General features: G+C 38.6%; 1 protein-coding gene across 1 annotated transcript in view; it reads left to right on the forward strand.

The window, feature by feature from the left end:
- KMT2C (lysine methyltransferase 2C) overlaps window positions 1–23,974 on the forward strand; it is a 260,224-nt gene that overhangs the window by 152,687 nt on the left and 83,563 nt on the right. Inside the window, exons 14-18 of the mRNA XM_081101731.1 lie at window positions 1,208–1,917; window positions 11,599–11,718; window positions 14,198–14,314; window positions 16,774–16,875; window positions 17,053–17,157. Coding sequence (XP_080957857.1) covers window positions 1,208–1,917; window positions 11,599–11,718; window positions 14,198–14,314; window positions 16,774–16,875; window positions 17,053–17,157 — 1,154 coding nt within the window. The remainder of the gene's footprint in view (window positions 1–1,207; window positions 1,918–11,598; window positions 11,719–14,197; window positions 14,315–16,773; window positions 16,876–17,052; window positions 17,158–23,974) is intronic.

The following is a 23,974-nucleotide window of genomic DNA, read 5'->3' on the forward strand; positions in this document are numbered from 1 at the left end:
TTTTTCATTTGAGTCACTCAAATAATGGTACTTTTGGTTTTAAACCCTTAAGCATGTACTTCTCATGTGTGTTTAATTTTGTATTAAGTATTTTTGAAGGATTTTTGTGTTTAAAAATACTAGGTACAGTCCTGGCTGGTTTTGCTCAGTCCCATTGGCCTGCGGACTGAAGGGTCCTGGGTTTGATTCTGGTCAAGGGCATATGCCCAGGTTGCGGGCTTGATCCACAATGGGGTGCGTGCAGGAGGCAGCCAATCAGTGATTCTCTCTCATTGATGTTTCTGTCCCTCTCTCCCTCTTCTGCGCTAAATCAATAAAAATGTATTAAAAAATAACTTAAAAAGGTACAATCAGATTTATTTGATGTTTTTTCTTTATCCTCAACTATAGTCTTCCAATAAAGTGGAAATGAGAAGTGAGATTTCATTTTGATACAAGGATGTAGATAAATTTCAGTCACCATGGTAAATCATAAAGGAGGAATTAGAGTGTTTGTTAATGTAACTTAGAAATTACCACGATGGTATTTGAAATACGAAGTGCTTTTTACTAAGTCAGTGGTCTTACTTGATAGGGCACTTAGGGCTCATGTCGATTGGACCACTGAAATTACTGTTAAGTATTGGGTTAATGGTCCAACACACTAGTCCCCTGATTTAAAATTTACTAGTCAGCAACTAGAAATATTTCTGATATATAACACATGCCTTGAGTTAGGTTAGCAGGTACAGCTGAGCAAAATCTTTTCTGTCTGTGGTCATTACACATTTGAGTCTACAGAGCTTTGTTTACACCTGGGTGCCTGCTGTTGCAGAATAGCCTTATATTCTGGACTAGTAGTCTTCATTTTAACTTGAAGACCTTACATAACATCTCTGAACTTCATTTCCTAGTTGTTAAATGAGTATAACTTCACCTACAAAGTTTTAAATAGTTTTGTAAGTGCTCAATTTATAAAACACCTATACATGTTATAGAAATTCTGTTTTAATATTCTTACCAGAAATACCTTACACCTTGGGGATCCTATTTTATGTGATAATTTTGTAGGTTTTCTGGTCTGATCTGCGATTAATCTGCCCAAGCCTATTATTTGTAAGCCACAAAGCTACAGACATATAAGACATTCATGTCTTACAACTACTCCTAGTTAGAAATTTAAAAATTCATATGTACATTAACATAACAAATATTTCAACTTTTGTAGAATCATCTCAAGATAAAATGCATCCTGAATTGGAAAATCGGATTTCTCATGCAGTTGATAATGAAAAAGTGGAAATGTCTTCTAAAGTGATACATACTTGTGATGAAAATCAAAATGAAAACAAAATGGATGTGACGGGAAACGTCAACATCCTGGCACACCCGGCCACTGCACAAGCGGAGCTGCAGTTGTCAGAGGAACCTCAGGTGGTGGCATCCACTGAGGAGTCCAGGCCTCCAAATTCAATCATGGACTCCGTCACCATTCCACCAGAAACCTCGGTGTCCTCCTCTGAGGACAGTACTGTATGCCCTATGGAACGCTTAGCTGGAGAAAGGGTACAAGAAGAAGTGGAAAAGAAAGCTAGTTCTGAATCTTCCGCTGCCTTCATGGACTTTGAAACGACTCCTGCAGTTGAGAGTTGTGTGAAGGATGGTTTCTGCCAAGACAAATCTGTAAAGTTCCCGCCCGAGACGGAGTTACCATTGCCATTGGCCGTGGACATAAGCAAGGCCCACGCTCCTTCCTCTCCACCTCGTTCCTCGGACTCGCCTTCCCACGACATGCTGCACCGTTACCCTTCAGCGCTCAGTGCTTCTGTTGGAAACATCCTGCCAACCACTTACTTTTCAGTCACTCCGAAAATTGGCATGGGTAAACCAGCTATTACCAAAAGGAAGTTTTCTCCCGGTAGACCCCGTTCTAAACAGGTAGGGTGATTTTAACGATGTTGACAAACCATGTTGGAGCATTTCTGTAAAACAAGGTGTATGTGTGGCTTTGGAGGGCAATATTTTTTGCCTTCAGGTTGAACTTAATGTAGTGTTAACTTAGGTATATGGGCCATTTAAAAAAAAATGCTGTGAATGAAGCAGTAAACTTGAAGTGATCTTATTTGGAATTTCAACTCACTTGTGATATATAAATGTAACCTATTTGATTACAGCTTCTAATAGAAAACACTTAAAATTTTTTAAAGTTCTAGTTTGCAGTTACAATAGAACCCTTTAAAAGAAACAGTAAAGTTTTGGGTATAGTGCAGCTGACATTTCAACTTAGGACTTACATCAGTGGTTTAATGGAAAAATCTTAGAATTGTCTTATTGATTTTTAGGAAGTGAAGGGAGCTCCTTCTGAAATTGTTTTAGGTATTGTGGGCTCTACCTCTAGAGCAGTGGTTCTCAACCTTCCTAATGCCGCGACCCTTTAATACAGTTCCTCATGTTGTGGTGACCCCCAACCATAAAATTATTTTCGTTGCTACTTCATAACTAATTTTGCTACTGTTATGAATCGTAGTGTAAATATCTGATATGCAGGATGTATTTTCATTGTTACAAATTGAACATAATTAAGGCATAGTGATTAGTCACAAAAACAATATGTAATTATATATGTGTTTTCCAATGGTCTTAGGCGACCCCTGTGAAAGGGTCGTTCAACCCCCCAAAGGGGTCGCGCCCCACAGGTTGAGAACCACTGCTCTAGAGGGTAAGTTCCAGTTCTTTTTAAGTGGCACTTAAGCGAAACTACATGCAAAGTGAAGACGCCATATCTAAGACTGATTTATTCTACAAAATCCTACTTAAGTTTTTATAAAATGGCCAGATATCAAATAGTGCATAAGTGTTTAGTCAAAATGATAATTTGAATTTTCAAGTCTCATGACTTAAATTGATGAAAATTTTGACTTTTTATAGGATTAGTATCTTGGTCATTTATTTTGGAATTATAAGATCAGTAGGAAAACAAAATTGTATTTTATTTTAATGTGAGAATTAGTCTCCTCTAAATAAAGTCCAGATATATTTTTATTTTGTAAATACGGCACGTTACAGTTATAAACCAGGAGAGATTTTTATTCTCAAACCAGTTTTCCTGCTCCTTAGTCTTCTCTTGTTTTCATTTTCTTTTGTTTGTTTTTCTTGTCTTTTTTATTTCTTGAATAGATATATAGTAATTACGTAGTTTTGGCTCTGAAAAGATCTTAGCAATGGAAATTTGATTCTCACATTTAATTTTGGTCCAGATAATTTACATTCTTTAAGAATATAAATTCTTTACATTCTTTATTCACAAATAAGTAAATACAGCATTTCTCCTTATTTAGAAACTTCTGTTCCAACTGAGAAACAGTTAGGATTATTTTTCTGTTGACTTATGTTCTAAAATTGTGTGTGTGTGAGTGTGTGTGTGTTTCCAGGTTGATCCCATTTATATGAGCCATGTCCCCATACTTGCTATTGCTTCTCCTGTGTCCTCTTTTACCCCCTAATCTGGTAGTGTCTTGCCTCCTATTTATCTCACTACTGCTTCATAATCCGCTGCTAATCTCATGAGTGTTTCGTTGGCCATGTTTTACCTCCCCCTTGTATTGGTTGTAGTTGGGCAGCAAACAGCCTCCATTGATGAGTTCTAGCTCTCTAATGCACTGCCAAACTTGTGCAGAGATGCCTTGCCTAGAACAAGGTAGTACTTCATTTTTTAAATCATTGCTTTGGTACTGGGATCATGTTACATGAACAGAAATGTGTCCAGCCTTATATTGGAAATCCATTAGTCTATCACATGAATTTCTTTAATATCAGGCATTCCTGTGTTATATTTTTTATTTTATTTAGTGCTTATTTTGCATATTCTTGGCAGTGGAGACTGGCTATAAAATGAGATGGGTTGTCATAGCAGTTATTGTGATATAAGCAAGATTCTTTGGTTTCCATATTTTTAAAATTTTGTTAATATCAGTGTCATTTCCGTATTTTGTTAAATGTCATTCGTTCTGTGGTCTTGACCAATATAGTGAATACCATCCTAACCAGAGAATTGTGTTTCATCAGTTAAAATTCTGCCTCATAGTGGTCAAATCTTTATTTACCTTAACCATTTTCTAATAGTACATCAACTTTTCCAAGAATAAACTTAGACATTCGATTAATTCTTTGATTAAATACCAAGAAAATCTATAAGTTGTAAATTGGTGTGACAGTTATTGCTTAGATGATCAAGTGTTTTCTGGAGATGGAGTTACAGTGGAAGTTAGGTAAGCCTGTGCTGTGCAATAGAAATATGCAAGCCGTAGTATAATCTCAGTGTTTTGAGTAGTCCCAATAAAAAGAAGCAGGTGAGTTAACTTTAATTTTTATTTAGCCCAATATATTTTAGCATTTAATCTACATAAAAATTATTAATGAGATATTTTCCATTCACTTTTCAGGTTCAGTGTTCTAGCTCTGGTTTTAGACTAACTACATTAGAAGTGCTTCATAGCCTCATGACTAGTGGCTACCTTAATGCACAATGCACAGCAAAGCATTTTAATAAATGTGAAAATTTCAGTTCCAGAATTACTGATGAAATTAAAAGAAATACTAAACGAATTTAAAATTGATAAACCAAAGATTTTGCTATGCTTTCACTATTTTTAAATATATATATATATGTATATATATATATATATATATATATTTATCGATTTCAGAGAGGAAGGGAGAGGGAGAGATAGAAACATCAATGATGAGAGAGAATCATCAATTGGCTGCCTCCAGTTGTTCTGCCATTAGGGTCAATTTGCATATTACCATAGTGCAGTTGCTTGGATACAAACCCTTATTCTTCCATTATTGTCTGTGACACTAAACAAGTCACCTTGTGAATTGTCTTGTTGCTTCATCTGTAAAACTACATCATATGGTTGCTGTTATAGTTGAACGAAAACAAATATAAAGCACCTGATACACAGGAAATGGTAGTGCTGCCCTGTTTCCTTTCTTTTCTTTTTTTAAAATATATTTCTTTATTGATTTCAGAGAGGAAGGGAGATGGAGAGAGAGAAACATCAATGATGAGAGAGAATCATTGACTGGCTGCCTCCTGCATGCCCCCAGCTGGGGTTTGAGCCCACAATCCAGGCATGTGCCCTTGGCCGGCCTCTAACCTGGGACCCTTCAGTCCGCAGGCCTACGCTCTATCCACTGAGCCAAACCAACTAGGGCCTGTTTCCTTTCTTGAATAGTGGATTGCTACAGTTAACTATTCTGTGAAAATGGAGACTTGAGAAGGATATAATCACATATTAAATGTAGCTGGAGCAGTGGTCCTACAACCAGTCAGATTGACTAATAATGACTTGTACAAATGAAACAAACTGTGGGCTTTGACCGAGTCAAACACTGCTCTCAGTAAATAAGATATATAGTAGGTTTCTTTAAAAAAAAAAATTATATATATATATATATATATATATATATATATGCATATGTATATTGATTTCAGAGAGGATGGGAGAGGGAGTGACAGAAACATCAATGATGAGAGAGAATCATTGATCGGCTGCCTCCTGCACGCCCCACACTGGGGATTGAGTCTGCAACCCAGGCATGTGCCCTGACCGGGAATCGAACATGATTCCTGGTTCATAGGCTGACGCAACAGACTTTTATACTGTGTGTGATGTGTGCTAGAGTAGAGAAGACTGCAGGGTACTGTGGGCCAGCAGGGTAGGCGATAGGAAATACTCAAGGCTTGCAGGCCAGGCCTGTTTTCTAGGAAAATTGAAGACTCAACCCTTGCTTCTTAAAGTGTGACCTTCAGACCTGGAATATCAATATCGCCTGGCAGACTCTCAGAGGCCACTTTAACTTGAGTGAAAATGTGTATTTTACGAAGGTACCCATGCTGGCTAAAGTCCAAGAAGCACTACTCTAAACCATGGAGAAATTAAAATGTAGTTTTAACCCTAAAAAATGTTTAACTCTTTGGTGTGTCAACCAATGCACATACAAATTAGAAGCATCAGACTTTCCTCTTAGTGCCCTTAAGCCTATCATGACATTTCTGAAGCCATTACCAAAACCACTGCTAGTGCCCAGCTGTGTGACGCAGTGTTTGAGCGTCGACCCAGGAACCAAGAGGTCACTGATTTGATTCCCAGTCAGGGCACATGCCCGAGTTGCGGGCTCAATCCCCAATAGGGGGTGTGCAGGAGAATCAGTGATGATTCTCTCTCATCATTGGTGTTTCTATTTCTTCCTCTCTCAAAATCAATAAAAACATATAAAAACAAAACAAAGGCATTGCTAGCACCAGCCAAATTCACATTCTGTTTCTATGCTTTTCTGGTATGCTTCAAGTCAGGACTAAAATTCTTGTTTGATGTCAACCTCTGTTTTGAATATGACACTTATGTATGTGAAAAGAATGCTTTGAGGTGTTGGCTGCTGGGGCTGTAATATATATGAGTCAATGTATGTATCCAAAAGACATTATAAATACTTACGTTTTCTGTTTCTCCTACTAGTTTTCTTTTCTACTCTCCATCATTTTCACTTTCTCTAAGCCAGACTCATCCTTTTATGCTTCCTTGGTTCTGTTTTGTTAGGGTTTTGCATAGCATGCTGGGAGAGGGTAGCCCCAGGTTGACTTTTAGGATTTGGAGATGTGAAGTCTGCCCAGGAGACACCAAACCCTCTGTGGCCACTCCTAAAACTGATTTCAGTAGATTAGGCTCTAATCATGGCGTTGATCATATCAGGATTAGACTTCTAACAGAAAGTGGCCCATAATAACCCATCCTCCCCTGCCATTGCTGTCCCCATCTCCCTGCTCCACAGTCTTTGTGGCAGCTGTATACTTTCCTAGGTTGATAAATTTACCTGAGAAATTGGCCTCAAAGCAGAAAGATTAATACAACTTTAAATAGGTTTTGGATTCAATAATTATTGTTGGAATCAATTCAATCTCTGCCAAGTAGTATTTTTTAGAAGATTCTATATGATTTAATAGCAAGTTGGTTCTATTTTGCTTTCTTTACAGCGGAAAGTCTCCTGCTGTCTACAGTTTGAACCCTTTTTATTTTAATTCATTTTGTAGGTATGTTGTAAAGAGTAACAGGGCATTGGATAGATTAATTTTTTTTATAGATGAGGAAATCCAAGGTTCTAGGCTTTAACTGGTGGGTGAATTAGTATGGTTCATATCATACTACAGTGTTTATTGATGCATTTATGCATGCAAAAAGTAATAAGTAGGAGAAAAAAGTAGATGTTCAAGAAATGCTAAACAGAATGTTTAACACAGCAGTGAACAGAAAGAGCACAGTCTCTTCTCATCAAGCTTTATACGCCAATGGCAACAAATAAATACAAGTGTAGTTGGTGTAGATTCAAGTTCAACGACAGTGCAGTCTATGTTGCAGTCGACAGGGAACACTAACTTCCTCTGGTCTGTTCTTTTTGATCAAAGCTGAGATCTGAAGGATAATTTATAACTAAAGTTAATAATTACAGCTAAATTTCAGTTTTAAGGTATAAGGATAATTTCTCCTTTGTCAAAATATCTAAGTATATCGTAATTTTTCTTCTGTTCCTATAAAATTGCACACCATTTATCTTCCAATGTCTTATAACGTACTTATTAAAATTCATAATGTAATTACCCAAGCTTTTATTATATAAGTTCTTCATAGCAGTTGGGTGGTTTTCCAGTCATCCCTGAAATGACATCCAAACATTCTTGATCCATAGAACTCTTCATTTTGTCCATATTTTATGAAACATGAATGCTTTTTAGAATGACAGTAGTTTTGGCATCAAAGGCAACTTTTAAATTATGATGGATAATTTAACATTATCAAGTATAACTTTTTTTTTAAATATATTTTTATTGATTAAGATATTATATATGTGTCCTTGTCCCCACATTGCCCTCTACCACCCCCCCCCACCCCACCCCCCCGCTCATGCCCTCACCCACCCCCCCGTTGTCCGTGTCCATTGGTTAGGCCTATATGCCTGCATGTAAGTCCTTTGGTTGATCTTTCCCCCTTACCCCCACCCTCCCCTACCCTCCCTCCAAAGCCCGACAGTCCAATCAATGCCTCTCCGTCTCTGGATCAGTCCTTGTTCATCAGTTTATGTTGTTCATTATATTCCACAAATGAGTGAGATCATGTGGTATTTATCCACTCTCCAGTTCCATCCATGCTGTGGCAAATGATAAGAGTTCCTTTTTCTTCTTCCTCTTCTTAAAGAATACCTTTCAGCATTTCATATAATGCTGGTTTGGTGGAGATGAACTCCTTTAGCTTTTTCTTATCCGTGAAGCTCTTTATCTGACCTTCTATTCTGAATGATAGCTTTGCTGGATAAAGTAATCTTGGTTGTAGGTTCTTGCTATTCATCACTTTGAATATTTTGAATATTTCTTGCCACTCTCTTCTGGCCTGCATGGTTTCTGTTGAGAAATCAGCTGACAGTCGGATGGGTACTCCCTTGTAGGTAACTGACTGTCTTTCTCTTGCTGCTTTTAAGATTCTCTCTTTGTCTTTTGCTCTTGGCATTTTAATTATGATGTGTCTTGGTGTGGTCCTCTTTGGATTCCTTTTGTTTGGGGTTCTCTGCGCTTCCTGGACTTGTAAGTCTATTTCTTTCACCAGGTAGGGGAAGTTTTCTGTCATTATTTCTTCAAATAGGTTTTCAATATCTTGCCCTCTCTCTTCTTCTGGTACCCCTATAATTCTGATGTTGGTACGCTTGAAGTTGTCCCAGAGGCTCCTTACACTATCTTCATATTTTTGGAGTCTCTTTTCTTTTTTCTTTTTCAGTTGGGTATTTTTTGTTTCTTTGTATTTCAAATCTTTGACTTGATTCTTGGGATCCTCTTGTCTGCTGTTGGATCTCTGTAGATTATTCTTTATTTCAGTCAGTGTATGCTTAATTTCTAGTTGGTCCTTTTTCATGTCCTCCATGGTCTCACTATACTTATTGAGGGACTCATTAAATTTATCAGCGGTTTCCATAAAATTCTTGAAAAACCTTATGAACGTGGCCTTGAACTCTATATCCAGTCGTTTGCTTTCCTCCATTTCTGCCATTTGTGACCTGTTTCTTTGTCTCCGCATTTTGGCTGCTTCAAGTATAACTTTTTATGATATGTTTTAAGAACTGCCTATTGACATAACCTAAACAATCTACCAAAAGGAATTTATGATGTACATTAGTCAGATACCCTCAGAGAAAAACCAGTTGAACTATTGAGAACTAATTCACACATCTCTTGCCTCTACTCTCTACCACTAAATAATTAGAAGCAATACAACATATGAGCCCAAATTGTGGCCAATGAGAGGATACAAAGGTGTGGTAAGGGAAATGATGGTTCATTTGAGGAAGGGCCTTGCTGATGAGCAAATATTAAGGTCATACCTGAGGAATCGGAAGAAGCAGCCATCGGAGTTGGAATTGTTCTGAGTTAGCAGGGCTCTGTTGCATGCAGAGTGAGGCGTGTTTGAAGGACAGCCGGGCAGCCTGGGTAGCCGAGGTGGGTGGGCAGCAGGACAGCGCTACACCCCGAGGTTGGAGAGAGGCAGTGGGCAGGGTTGAGTTTGAAGTGCACTGAGAACTGTTGAATGGTTTACAACAGTAGTGACTTGCTTGATCAGATTTGAATTTTTGAAAAGCCTTTCTGGCTGCTGCATGGATAAAGGCTTGAGGAGATGCAGGCAAAGAAGAGGCTAAAAAAGTTGAGGCCTTTTGGAGTGGGGTTGGGCCAGGCAGTGGGAGACGGAGAAGCAGAATGATCAGAGAAGAGACTGGAGGCTAAAATGAACCAGATTTACCAGTGGTTTGGATTGAAGGAGTGGTGGGAGAAAGGATTGAGGAGGCAGCGGGGAGAGTGAGTAGGGAAGAGAATTATTTCATGACTCCCAGCCGCTTCTAAAAGGGGTTAGAGTCTGAGAGGGGACAGGCGAAGGGAGAGAGTTTAGACATGGTAAACTTGAGACATTTCATGTGAGAAAATGGAAATGCTAAGAGGGAAGTTCTCTCAGAACATGTGAACTTGTGAGACAACAGATCCATCAGGGTGTTTCCAGCCCTCATTGCCAACAAGACCATTCAGGATAAGACTGCGTGAGGAGAAGGTTGTCCAGCTCCAGCCCTGGGAGAGGCGGGGCTTTGGAGGGCAGGTGGAGGAAGAACTTGCGTGGCAACTGATGAAGGTCGAAGTTTGGCAGCAGACAGCAGGAAACCATTTCACAGGGGGCTGCTCCGAACCCAACAGAGCTCTGTGGATGTTGAGAGTTTGAGTAAATAAGCATAGAGAAAGGGCTTTCAGTGACAACAGGTTACCAAAGACCTGGACCCAGCAGGAAAGAAGACAGGTCTGCGGGAAGTAGACTCATAGTGGGGAAGTGAGCGAGATCAGTGTAGCCTTTAGCTGAGCTTAAAGGGAGGTAGGTAGATTGGTTAGAAGTGCAGTCCCTTCCTCCGTGGTTTTTCCTTAAATACTGTTTTCCCATTAACTATCTGCTCCACAGAGGATAGTCAAGCTCTTCTTTTTGGTTGATTATTTAAATTCCCAGTGGTATTTTTATGTGATTAATAGGTTACTAGGTGGTAGTTTGATAATATTCTAGAAACCTGGTAAGTACTGTGTTGTCTAAAGTTTAAGCATTGTTGAATTACCTAATTCAAAATAGGTACTTTATTGTTTGACATTTATTTTGTGTTTTTCTTTAAAGTGTTAGTTTTGTGGAGTAAACATTTTTCTTCATGCTGCTTAGCGTTTTCATCATATTAGTTCAGATTATTGCTGAATGTAGTTATTTGGTAGTAAAATGTCTTAGTTTTATTGTAACTATTCTAGTAAGTTACTATTTCTTGTATAAATAATCAGATACTTTAGGCATTTTAATTTTCAAATTTAGGACAATTGCTTTAACATTTTCAGTTTTCAACTTAATCCCTAGGATGTAATCTAAGTATAAGTCCCTTAACTAAAAACCAAAACTCACAATGAATGGTCATTGAAGGAAGAGTAATTAGATGCTAGGATTATAATGGTATTTGCATCTGAAGGTTACAAACTAACTTTCCACAATTTAAAGTGAATGTGTCTATTGATTGCTCATTTTTTTATTGCATTTTCTGATTGCTTTTTTTGCCTCCTGGTTGGGTTGTTATAGCAGTGGGTTACATGCATTCTTTAAGGTTATCTATCGATTCTCCTTGCCAGTGGCGTGACTGTTGTTAGAAGAAAGTAATCCCCAAATAGTTTCTTATAGTGCTAGTTTTAGAGTTCGCCTTTTATTTATACTTGGTGTTATCATTGCAATGCATAAGTCAGTGTTGATTTCATATAAACCTTAATTTTTAATGTTTCATTGTGCTGATGTTTCAACCAGAATAAAATATTGAATGTAATTTGTAGCTGCAAACATTTAATTATAAAGTCACTGTAAGTGATAAGCTTCTTTTCCCTAACTTGAAGCAATTTGTCCTAAATTTCCACACGTCTGCATTTGTTTTTGCTGTTCTAAAATTCCTTAGTTGCTGGCTTTGACCTTTTATGTTGCTGAGTTTTACACATCTATTTTCTCACCTGCCATATCCTAGGGGGCTTGGAGTACCCATAATACAGTGAGCCCACCTTCCTGGTCCCCAGACATTTCAGAAGGTCGGGAAATTTTTAAACCCAGGCAGCTTCCTGGCAGTGCCATTTGGAGCATCAAAGTGGTAAATAAAATTGCATTTACATTCATGTATCATTTCTTTCTGGTCTTATCCGAGTAGAAGTTCAGAAATTGAACCTTTCTTTTCTAACTAGTTCAGCTTTCAGAGCCACGTCTTTAACCTAAAAATTTTAATAATGAAGAGACAACCTGTTTGCACTTAAAAATATGAATTAGGAGGAAATTAAATTGTAATTTTGCACCTCTCATTTTAAGTGTAAATTTTTAATACCTTTTCCATGGTTTCTTCCTTTTATGTTGTAATTAACAGTATGGGTCAAATCCTTGTCACAGAGGCTATGAAGTAATTAGTTATTGGTTATTTTTTGTGATATCATAAAATTTCGTTGCTTACAAGAGAAAAACTACACTAAGCTATTAATGTAATAGTGAAGAAGAAATACCAGAGTCGTTGCAGATTTCATTGGCTGTGTTAACCTCAAAATTATAGGGCCTTTTCCATGTCATTGGGTAACTCCCTAGTTCTTAAAGTAAGTTTAGTCTGATGCATTTTGAAGAGTAAAAAATTAATTTGAAAATGGTTAATCATCTGAAAAGTTGAAATATTTTACTGACTAAAGAACACAGTTTTCCTTTATCTTCTACATTTGATGTAATTCTGGAATAAGGGTGTTTAATTTAGATGAATCAAAGATTTCAAAGGAGTTGTAGATTCCACTTTGTAATTTTCTGTCAGCATTGGAAGATTTTTTTTAACTCATTCTGATATCATGCAAGGTGTTGAAAGTATAAGTATTTTTTTTTAAGTGTTTAAAGATGACTTGTTTGACAGTTTTGAAGCAAATACCACCAATTTTCACTGGTGTCATTGGATGTTGGGGAAAAATAAATTGTGAGATTATTATAGTCTTCCTTTAATCTTTGACTTAAGTTTTAAAAATTGTTTCATACCTATTAACAAAAGAACAAGAAGAAACTATCCAAGTCAGCCCTACACTACCCCTGGTTCAAAGAAGCTCAGAGATCTAGAGGACAAGGAGGGGCAGTTTGAAAATTGGAAGGATTTATTAAAACTGAAGGAAGAAATAGATTACTTCCTCCCCTTTTGTTCATATGTATGTGTCGTATGCTCACAATATAATCATTAATTATTAACTTTGAAACTGTTCTGCTAACTGGGTAATGAGTGCAACATTTCAAACTGTGATTAGTGAGATCAGTTGAACATAAATACTATTTAACTTGTTAGGGAAAAAATAGCAAAGGATTTTCTTGAGTATTTTAATACATTTTTAAAATATATTTTTATTGATTTCAGAGAGAGGAAGAGAGAGGGAGAGAAATAGAAAAATCAATGATGAGAGAGAATCATTGATTGGCTGCTTCCTGTATGCCTCCTACTGGGGATTAAGCCTGCAAACCGGGCATGTGCCCTGATAGGGAATTAAACTGTGATCTCCTGGTTCATAGGTTGATGCTTAACCATTGAGCCACACCAGCCAGGCATAATTTTAAATACATACCAGGATATGTAAATTTTAGGTTTTTGAGGTAGTAATAGATAAGTCTGAGTATAAACAAGAAAAAGAAAACCACAACAAATAATTCTAGTATTTATTTGTTAAAATATCTGGGAATTTAACGTGTTTTCCCATAGAATTTTTTCTTGTGTTGGGAAAAAATTCAGATAAATTTTTTTCTGTTTTAAGTAATTATTATCTAGATGATTCAAAGCAAGCCTTTTATACTTCCACCATTTTCCTACCTATAATTAAACTGCACTCTAAATACTATAGTAGAATGAGGCACTCATGTTCAGTCCATACAGACAACTATTGAATAGTAAGAGAAGTTGACAGTTTTAATGGCTAGAAGAAATACTATTGTGTACTAGCAAAAATTAGCTTTTGTGCAATGTGGCAGTTCACAATAGTGGTTAAGAACCAGACTTGCTAGGTCTGTGGCTTTTGATAAGTTATTGTACCTTTCATCCCTCAGTGTATTGTGTCTCTTAAATGGGGATAATAAAATAGGACTGACCTTATAAGATTGTTGAGAGTAAAACATGCTAAGATAGTTCTAGTAAGTCTTCAGCAGGTTAGCTCTTACCATGATTACTGAGAGACCAGGTAGCCAGAGTAGTTTCTTATACTTCCTGTATATTGATTACAGGTGTTGCACATGGAGATACTTGGGTGGGCTGTGGATGTTCTAGCCATCTGGAATGCAGGGTTAGGCAATGGAAAAATAAGGCCAGGGTTTGCAGGTGTAGGGCATTTGTAACTGACAGACCTGAAGTTTGACTCTGAGGTTGTACGTATTTTATGTTTATGTTTTTAAGTTGCAGAATATATGTTAAAAGACACAAGTAATAACCCTGATATCTCAATATTTATCTGATCAAAATTAAAAAAGAAGAAACTGTATGTGTAACATTTAATAAGATTTTTTGCCTCCCATTTAATTTTTCTAATTCTTTGGGGCTTGTACAGAATGCTGACCTTTCCTTATCTGTTGTGTAGGGCCGTGGGTCGGGGTTTCCAGGAAAGCGGAGACCTCGAGGTGCCGGACTGTCCGGCCGTGGCGGCAGAGGCAGGTCCAAATTGAAAAGTGGAATGGGGACAGTTGTGCTACCCGGGGTAAGGCTCTCCTTTCTGTTCGCTGTAATCCTTAACACGTCGACTGATGATGGTAATCTCTTGGATAGCAATTATGTAGATGTTAAGAGTCACATAAATAGGCTAACATTGTTATTTTACTGTGTTTTTGCTTAAACACTTCTGGTCAGGCTTTCTACTTTCCAATCCTTCTTCTTTTTTCTTGCCTTCTTTTTTTTTTTTTTTTTTTTTTTTGACACTGTTCTTTCTATGCTAACACTCCTCCCAAATACAAATGGATATTTTCTTTATTATTTAAAAAAGGGCAAACTCCTGTCATATTCTTGTTTACTTGAAAAAATTCTGTTGGCATTTAAGTTTTTGGTTGGAGCTGTTCTCAGTGTTATATAAAATGGTTTACAGAAGAAATGAGAGATGTTGCAGGTTAGCATGGACTCTAAAATGTGGAGGATTTTATGACTACTTGGACATTTTAAGGTTGATAAATATTTGTTTGTTGACACTTGGATGAGGCTTTAGTTAAATATATATTTAAAAAAACAACGATGACTATTTGGCAGGTAATATTTCCTGCAGTAACTATTCCCTTAAAATCCTGTTTTTCAAATTCTAATTGTCATTTTAAGTTCAGGAGTCAGGTGGGATTGTTTAATTTTACTACTGAAGGAGCAAAGGAACATGGGTTCTGGTCCTGTTTTAAGAATGCAAATTCATTTCTTTTCATAACTATGTCTTGTGAAGACCAGATGCTTTAATTTTGACAAAGTCCAATATATTTTCTTCTGTGGATTGTGCTTTTGGTGTCTGAGAAATGTTAGAAATGTATTCAGTGTTATAGCAGTTTTAAAAAAATACATTTTATTGATTTTTTACAGAGAGGAACGGAGAGGGAGTTAGAAACATCGATGAGAGAGAAACATCGATCTGTTGCCTCCTGCACACCCCCTGCTGGGGATGTGCCCACAACCAAGGTACATGCCCTTGACCGGAATCAAACCTGGGACCCTTCAGTCCACAGGCCGACGCTCTATCCATTGAGCAACCAGTTAGGGCTCTTATAGCAGTTTTGTGGTATTAGATTTTGCATTTAGATCGGTGATCCAATTTGAGTTAATTTTTATGGCTCGTGTGAGTATGGATCAAAGTTTACTTTTTGGCATACTGAATATCCAGTTGTTTTAGTACCATTTTCTGAATTGCTTTTGTATCATTCGTGAAAGTTAGTTATCTGTATATTTGTGGATCTAATTTTGGAATCTCTAAATTTTCTCTATCTTTAGGCAATCCAATACTGGACTGTTTTGATCACTTCTTCTTTATAACTACTCTTGAAATCAGACACCATTAGTCTTCTAATATTCTACTTTTTCAAAGTTGTTTTGACCAGCCTAAATCCTTCATATTTTTGTATGAATTATAGAATTAGCTTGTCAATTTCTACAAATAAGTCTGGTGGGATCTTGGTTGGGTTTGCATTCAAACAACAGATCAGTGTGGGGGAAATTGGCTTTTTAACGATGTACTTTGTGTATCTCTCCATTTTTTAGGTCTTTAATTTCTCTTCAGTGCTGTTATTTAGTATTTAACATACAGATTTCTCACAGCATTTCTTGATTCATGTGAAGTCTTCCATATTTTTTATGCTAATGTAAATGGTAATGTCTTAATTTCATATTGTGGTTGTTACTATCTGGAGACAATATTCATTTTTGCTATTGATTTTGTATCCTACAACCTTAACTAAAACTCCCTTATTGCTTCTAGTTGCATATTTGTAGAATTCATTTGTAGATTTTGTGCATACACAATTATGTCTGCAAATAAAGTTTTATGTCATTTCATTTTTATTCTTTTTTTTTTTTTTTTTAATATATTTTATTGATTTTTTTTTACAGAGAGGAAGGGAGAGGGATAGAGAGCCAGAAACATCGATGAGAGAGAAACACCGATCAGCCGCCTCCTGCACATCTCCCACTGGGGGTGTGCCCGCAACCCAGGCACATGCCCCCGACCGGAATCGAACCCGGGACCCCCCAGTCCACAGGCCGACGCTCCGTCCACTGAGCCAAACCGGTTTTGGCTCATTTTTATTCTTTATTACATTTGCTGTTACCTTTAGTATAGTGTTGGGTAGATGGGATGAAATCAGGTAACCTTGTTTTTTATCTTGGGGAGTTAGCATTTAATCTTTTGTCATAACATATGGTGTTAGCTCTAGTTTTGTTTTGTTTTTCTTAACAGACATCCTAAATCAGTTTGAAGAAGCTACTATCTATTCATAATTTGTTGAGATTTTTTTTTTTAATTTTGAGTAGATGTTGGATTCTTCAAATGCCTTTTCTGAATTTTACAAATAATCCTGTGACTTACTGCTAATATGCTGAATTACATCACTTAGATTTTTGTGTGCTAAAGCTATCTTGCGTTCCTGGGATAAACACTACTTGGTCATGATATTTTATCTTTTTTGCTTTTTCTAGGTGTCTGCTGCTGATATTTCATCGAATAAGGATGAAGAAGAAAACTCCATGCACAATACGGTTGTGCTGTTTTCTAGTAGTGACAAGTTCACTTTGCATCAGGTTTGAACTTAGCTATTTCCAGTTTTCCACTTCTGAATCCTCCTTGCCCACTTCTTCTTTATGTCATGTGCACTGAAGCCATCTCATATCTAGCTCTAGAGCTGTGCTAGCTAAGAATCATACTATAAAATTATAAAATTTTAGTGCATTCTTATGTTCACATGTTCTTAATTTCAGGATATGTGCGTAGTTTGTGGCAGTTTTGGCCAAGGAGCAGAGGGAAGATTACTGGCCTGTTCTCAGTGTGGGCAGTGTTACCATCCATACTGTGTCAGTATTAAGGTAAATATGCTTACATTTAAATGTCGTAACAAAAAATACAGTTACATTTGATTTGGATAGTATAGTGGGGCCTTGACTTACGAGTGTCCCGACTTACGAGTTTTTTGAGATATGAGCCATCTCTCGGCCGATTTTTTGCTTTGAGTTGCGAGCTAAAATTCGGGTTACAAGCCAGCTTCAGATACCCCACCGCTGGTTGGCGCAGCGAACTTCACAGTGAACGCCACAACATCAGCCCAGCATCACGTGTCTCACTCGTTCACTTTTTGATTTGACATACGAGTAATTTGAGTTATGAGCTCTGTCATGGAATGAATTAAACTCGTAAGTCAAGGCCCCACTGTATGCTGCTTCCAATTCTTATAATTAATCAAATATTGTCAGGATAATTGTACATATGGGCCAATACTTAAATACTTTCAGTATTGCCTTTCAAGTGTTACCTGAAGAAATTGACTCTATAAATCTATTGTCTTTGAATTGTAGTGATTATCCTGCTATTGTCTTGAAAAAGTAATATTTATTTTAAGATGTGCTTTATACTATTATTTCTAAGGCATGAGGTTTAGTTGATTCATTCTGCTTATTAATTATAAAAGTTGAGAGCACCTAGAATAGTTAGTAAAGTGTTAGTGCTCCTGGGTCTCTCTCTCCCCACATGCTCTCTTCTCCACCCTAACCATATACAGAGTGTGTCCGTTAGGCTTCTTGGGTCAGGACGTTAATGTTTTTAATGGTCAATCTTGGCCATTTTTCTTCAAAAACTTTTTTATGTTTCCTTCCCCTGTTTCTGGAATTTCAGGTGTGTGTGTGAAATTGCATAACATTTCCCCCAGATTACTGACACTATTGTTTTTTCCCCCAGTTTTTCTCTGAGTGCTTTAGTTTGTATAGTTTCTATATTTCCCAAAACTCAGCGTTGTTAGGAAGTGTGTAATCCACTAAAGCCCATCCAGTGGATTTTTCAGAGAATTGTATTCTTTAATCTCAGCTCCATTTTATAGTTTACTAGAGACCCGGTGCACAAAAGTGTGTGCACTGGAGGGGGAGGGGTGGTGGTGGGGGTGTTCCTCAGCCCCACTTGTGCCCTCTCACAGTCTGGGACCCCTTGGGAGATAACCACCTGCTGGCTTAGGCCCGCTCCCCGGGTGTCAGATGGCAGGCCCGATCCCTCGGTGCCTGTCCCACCTCCCCGGGTCGCGTACACGGCAGGGCCGATCTGGTGGTTGGGGCGCTGCCCCAGGTCAGTTCACACACGGGACGCCCCGGGTCAGGTCGCACACGGATGCCTGCCGCCTCAGGTCATAGATAGCAGGCCCGGATGGCGGTGGGGCAGGTGGGATGGCGCTGAACCACCCTGCCTACAGTATGCAAATTAGTTGCCATCTTTTTGGCGGTTAATTTGCATATCACGCTGATTAGCCAGTGGGAGATTTAGTGAAGGTACGGTCAATTACCATGTTTGTCCATAATTACATAGGATTATTTTGTAGTTAAAAGTTTTTTTCTTTAAGCCTTTGTATATATTTACCTGGCATTTCTCACTGTATTAACTAATTTTTCTGCTCATTGGTAGATACTTTCATAGCATCTAGTAATTTTTGATTGAATGTGGACATTGTGAATTAAAATAGTATATTGTAGGGAGTTTGGGTTTTCTTTCTTTAAAAAATATTGAGTTTTTGTTGTGGCAGTGATTTGTGGATGAATTTAAAACTTTTGAAGCTTCTTTATAAACATTTTGGTTTTAGAACCATTAACAATCTTAAAAATTATCAAGGGCCCCATAGAATTTTTATTTCTGAGGATAACAAATATTGAATATTTTATTTTAGAAATTGGGAATTTTTTAAAACAAAATTATACAGGCACAGCTTGGATGGTGTCATTGTAATGCTGTTGTGTACATCATGCAGCCTCTGTAAAACAACACTGAGTGGATTAACATGGAAAAGACAAAGTCTTAGTATAATTATGAAAATAGTTCTGACCCCCAGACCCACTGGGGTTCCCCCGATGACACTTTTGTGATGGCCGGGGTAGCGCTAGTTTATTCTTCCCTGCCACTTGGTCATACCCTTTCCTCCCCCCAATTCACCACTCTGGCTAGTTAAGTTCCACATGTTTTCCAACATTGTGTGGGCTCTGATAATGTTCAACTTACACATTCCCTGGAGCTTTTGCCTTGGTAGTGGAGCTCTGTTTGGCTTCAAAGATGTCTTCAGCGAAAGGCCTCAGGGAAATGCTGTGTAGACTGCTCCTTCCTTTCCAGTCCTCTGTCCCGCAGGCTGCAGCTGCCTCAGCCTCCCTGAGCTCCATCATGTGTGCTTAAGCTTGTTGAGACCATCATACTCTGCTGGGTTTCTCCCTCCCTTGGCAGCACCCTGGAAAATGTCTACAGGCAGATGATCATAGTTCTCACCTCACTTGTCGTACTCCTCTCAAAAACCACAGTCCTGGACTGCCTTTTGTCCAGTATCTGAAAATGAGTGCTTCATACATTTTGTTCAGTTTCTAGTATTTTATGATGGGAGCAAGGTCGCATCCCAGTTACCTTACTGTAGTTGAAACAGATATGTATTATCTACATATATAAAAGCCTAAGTGATTGTTTGACTGCTCAACCATCTGACCGGTAGCTATGATGCACAATGACCACAAGGGGCAGATGTTCAATGCAGGAGCTGCCAAGCTGCAGTCACTTGGCAGCTGCGGTTCTCAGGTGACGCACCCGGAACCAGAGAGGAGGAAGCCCGATTTGGGGTGTGTCACCCGAGAACCACCCTCTTGCAATCTGGGACTCCTTGGGGGATGTCAAAGAGCCAGTTTCGGCCCAATCCCCACAGGCCAGGCCGAGGGACCCCACTGGTGCATGAATCCATGCACCGGGGCCTCTAGTAGACTATAAAACACATGCACCATGCCATTAGACATGGTGGGGACCCTGCATGATACCGGACCTGAAAGAGCTCTTAGAAATGAAGACTAGACCAGTGAATAGGAGCAAAAGAGTTGATAGGAGAGCCCTGGAATCTGTCCTAAGAGGGGATTTGGGGAGTGGGGGCTGTTCAAATGTTGAAATACTGCAGAGAGGCCAGTACACACTAACATGTCAACTACATTTGGGAGTTACGAGATCTTAACTGGCTTGAGCATTTTCAGTGGTGATGGGCATAGCAATCAGATTAGTGTGCTGGAGAGGGACTGTAAACTGAGTCATTTGAGAGTTTGGCTGTAAAGGACCACAGCATAGTTGTCTGTGAAAGAGGAGAACTTAATAGGAGTAAAGATATAAAACACTTTTTCTACCACTAAATACCTTGGGTCTATCTTACACTTTTTCTTCTGCACCAGGGATTGGTAAACTATGGTACACAGGCCAAATCTGGCCCACCAACTGCTTCTGTAAATGCAGTTCCATTGGAATGCAGACATGCTCTTTTGTTTACACTTGTCTGTAATTGGCTTCTCACTGCAATGGCATAGTTGTGGCGTTCAGCAGGCCACATGCCCCACCAAGTCTAGAATATCCATTATCTGACCCTTTACAGATATTTGCTGGCCGCTGCTCTAAGCCACCCTGCTCTTCCTACCCAGGGTTCTTGCCTCCATTTGGTAAATAAGATAATGTAAGACTAATTTACGTGAATTAGTAGACTAATCAAATTAATGAATACACATGCTTAAAAATATCAAATGGCTTTAAAAGCCTCACAATGACTGACCCACCCCTTTTTGCTCCACCCCCACTACTGAAGCCTGTTCTCCACAGGTGGCCACTTGTGCTGAGCCAGCTCAGCCAAGGGTTCGAAAGCCTGAGTGAGGGTGGCTAAAGGATGAAGAAATGACAGACAAAGAGAATAAGCTGGGTCTAGGTCAGCCGTGGGCAAACTACGGCCCGCGGACCGGATCCGGCCCGTTTGAAATGAATAAAACTAAAAAAAAAAAAAAAAAAAAAAAGACCGTACCCTTTTATGTAATGATGTTTACTTTGAATTTATATTAGTTCACACAAACACTCCATCCATGCTTTTGTTCCGGCCCCCCGGTCCAGTTTAAGAACCCATTGTGGCCCTGGAGTCAAAAAGTTTGCCCACCCACTCTGGGTGGATCTTCCTGTGCCTGGCTGAGGCCACAGAGAGAGATCCAGAGGCAAGCTGAGCCTTTATTTTATAGCCAGAGGTAAACAAGGTAGTGGTAACCATAGTTACACAGTTCTTGTGAGTTTCACTTGTTTTGGCAGCACTTACTGCACCTCCCACAGCCCATTAGCTACCCAGGAAGGATCTAGGGAGCGTCATAAGGTCAATCCTAATTATGCTAAGTGGACTGTGCCCTCTAAGCTGGGACTTGTTTGTGGCTTTGCCAACAGGTCAGTCTGAGGCTTAACCCTATAGCCGTGCCCTACAGCCACTTCTGATCTGCAGGTCCTGGTCGTGAATGAACTCTATAGCTTTAAATTGGATGCTGGTGCTATTGCTTTATCTGACTTGGATTCTGTGACTCTGCTGTGAATGAAATGAATGCTAACTTAGTTCTTAAAATACATTTCTTGCTAGTTACTAGTAGGGCTTTTTGAGGGTTGATAAATCTCCCGGCATCCCCCAGTGTAGTTCTTTTACTGCATTTAGTTAATAAACAGTGTTGGCTATGACTCAGTAAATGTTCACTGAACATCTGAGTAGCATACCATGACTTTCTTTTTTTTTCATGGAGTTTTTAATAGCAAGAAGAAAATGCATGAATTCATGATTCTCCATCAGCTTGTGATGCTGTTTGTTTTTACCTGCTATAGAAGCTAGATCATATCCGATTATTTTGGCAGGTACCTACTTTTCTGGGAAGAGTGTTTCCCCTCCCTGCACACCCCTGTTCCAGTCTAGGCCTTGTTCAGCTGTTTTCCTTAAGCTTTCCTTCACTGGGGTCATTGCTTTCTGGAGCCCATATCTTTCCTTTCTTGGTACACACACTCATTTTGTTCCTCATACCTTTAAGTAACTTCATTAGGTGGGTTATATGGGACCTGAATTTTGAGTCCTTGGATGTCTGAAAGGTATTTTACTTTCACACTTGATTACTGGTTTACTTGAGTAAGAATTGTACCTTGAAAAGTATTTTTCCATAGAATTAAACTTTCCAACTCTGGCTACTGAAATAAAGTTTGATGACATTTTTTTAAAAAAAATATGGTTTTTCCTTGATTTCAGAAAGAGGAAGGGAAAAGGAGAGAGAGATAGGAACATCAGTGATGAGAGAGAAATATCAATTGGCTGCCCCCTGCACACCCTTTACTGGGGATCAAGCATGTGATTGGGCATGTGCCCTGACTGAATCAGACCATGACCTCCTAGTTCATAGTCAACTTTCAACCACTGAACCACTCTGGCTGGACAAGTCTGATGCCATTTTAATAGTTGTTCCTTTATTTAACTTATTTTTCTCTTAGCACATTGCGTACCGCATAGAAATCTCTAAGACATACGCCAGGGACCGCACGTTTTTGGGCAAACTGCACGTTATTTAAATCATCATAATGCACTTTAGGTGTTGTTTTTCAATAATTATAACATTTTTATTTACAAAAACAATTAAACAATTAAAGTTCCTAGTACTTTTTTAACGTATGGTACTGCGTAAAACATTTTCCTCTATGAAGAGGGACCAAACAAAATTTACGTAAGTATCTAGATTCGCTCCTTTTTCCATGGGCGTGAAAAACGAGAACACTTGTGAGCTGTCCTTAACAGATGGTGCACGAAACACGAGAAAACTCCCGAGCGCTATGAAATGTGTTAACACATTGTTTGCGGGTAGTTTTTATTGCGCGCTAACAGGTGGTGCGGGCCATTTTTGCTAATTTTTTGCGCAAATGGCAACATTCAGTAAAATTACAATAACTTTAGTTTACGTATTTATATACGCATTCTACCGCTAGTCTATAAAAAACGTATTAATATGTGTCCCACGCTCTACTACACTGGTAGAACGTATAAATACGTAAAACGTATAAATACGTTTCCCGCATACAATGAATTAAGTAGCTTTAGGCTCTTATTCTTCATGATCTGAGTTTTATTGTCTTGATTGCTTATAACACAGGCCCTTTGTGATCCTTTTTGTTAATAGACTCTAGGCTCTAAGTTGATTCTAAATTCTTACTATTACATGGTGTGACTACTTTGAGGAGTATTTTAGAAATATAGGGATTCAAAAACTTTTCTAGAGATTCTCAAAGTTACCTGAGGGAATAAACAGAGGAGTGAATGTGAACTTCAAAAGTCCTAGTCCTCTAAGATCATAAAAAGTTCTTGGGAACTCACACTTTACTTTTTTTCGTTTGTTTGTTTTTTTTGCATTTTTATGTTGAACATAATACTGCAGGTGCCTTTGCAATGTACACAAGTTTCAGAAGCATGAATTCATGAAATGCCAGTGGAAACTATGTCAATACATTTTAAATCCTTTCTGATCTAATAAAAGAGAAACATGCAAATTGACTATACCTCCACTACACCCACAAGCCACGCCTGCCAGCCAATCAAGAGAAAATATGTAAATTAACCCAACTAAGATGGCAGCAGCCATGGAGCTGGAGTGAGGAAGAGGCTTGGGTTGCCCCTGGCGATAGATGAAGCCAAGATTCCCGCCTGCCCTGGCCAGCCCTGAGCTCCGCTCAAGGCTACAAAGTTTCAATTATAGAAGATAAATAAATCCCAGATACCTGCTTCCAGCCCACTGCCGTGGCCAGCTTGAAAACCGTCATTAGCCCCTCACCCAGGCTGACCAGGCACCCCAATGGGGACCCCCACCCTAATCC

The sequence above is a fragment of the Myotis nattereri genome (genome assembly GCF_964212035.1).
Source record: "Myotis nattereri genome assembly, chromosome: 11".
Classification (NCBI taxonomy): Eukaryota; Metazoa; Chordata; class Mammalia; order Chiroptera; family Vespertilionidae; genus Myotis; species Myotis nattereri.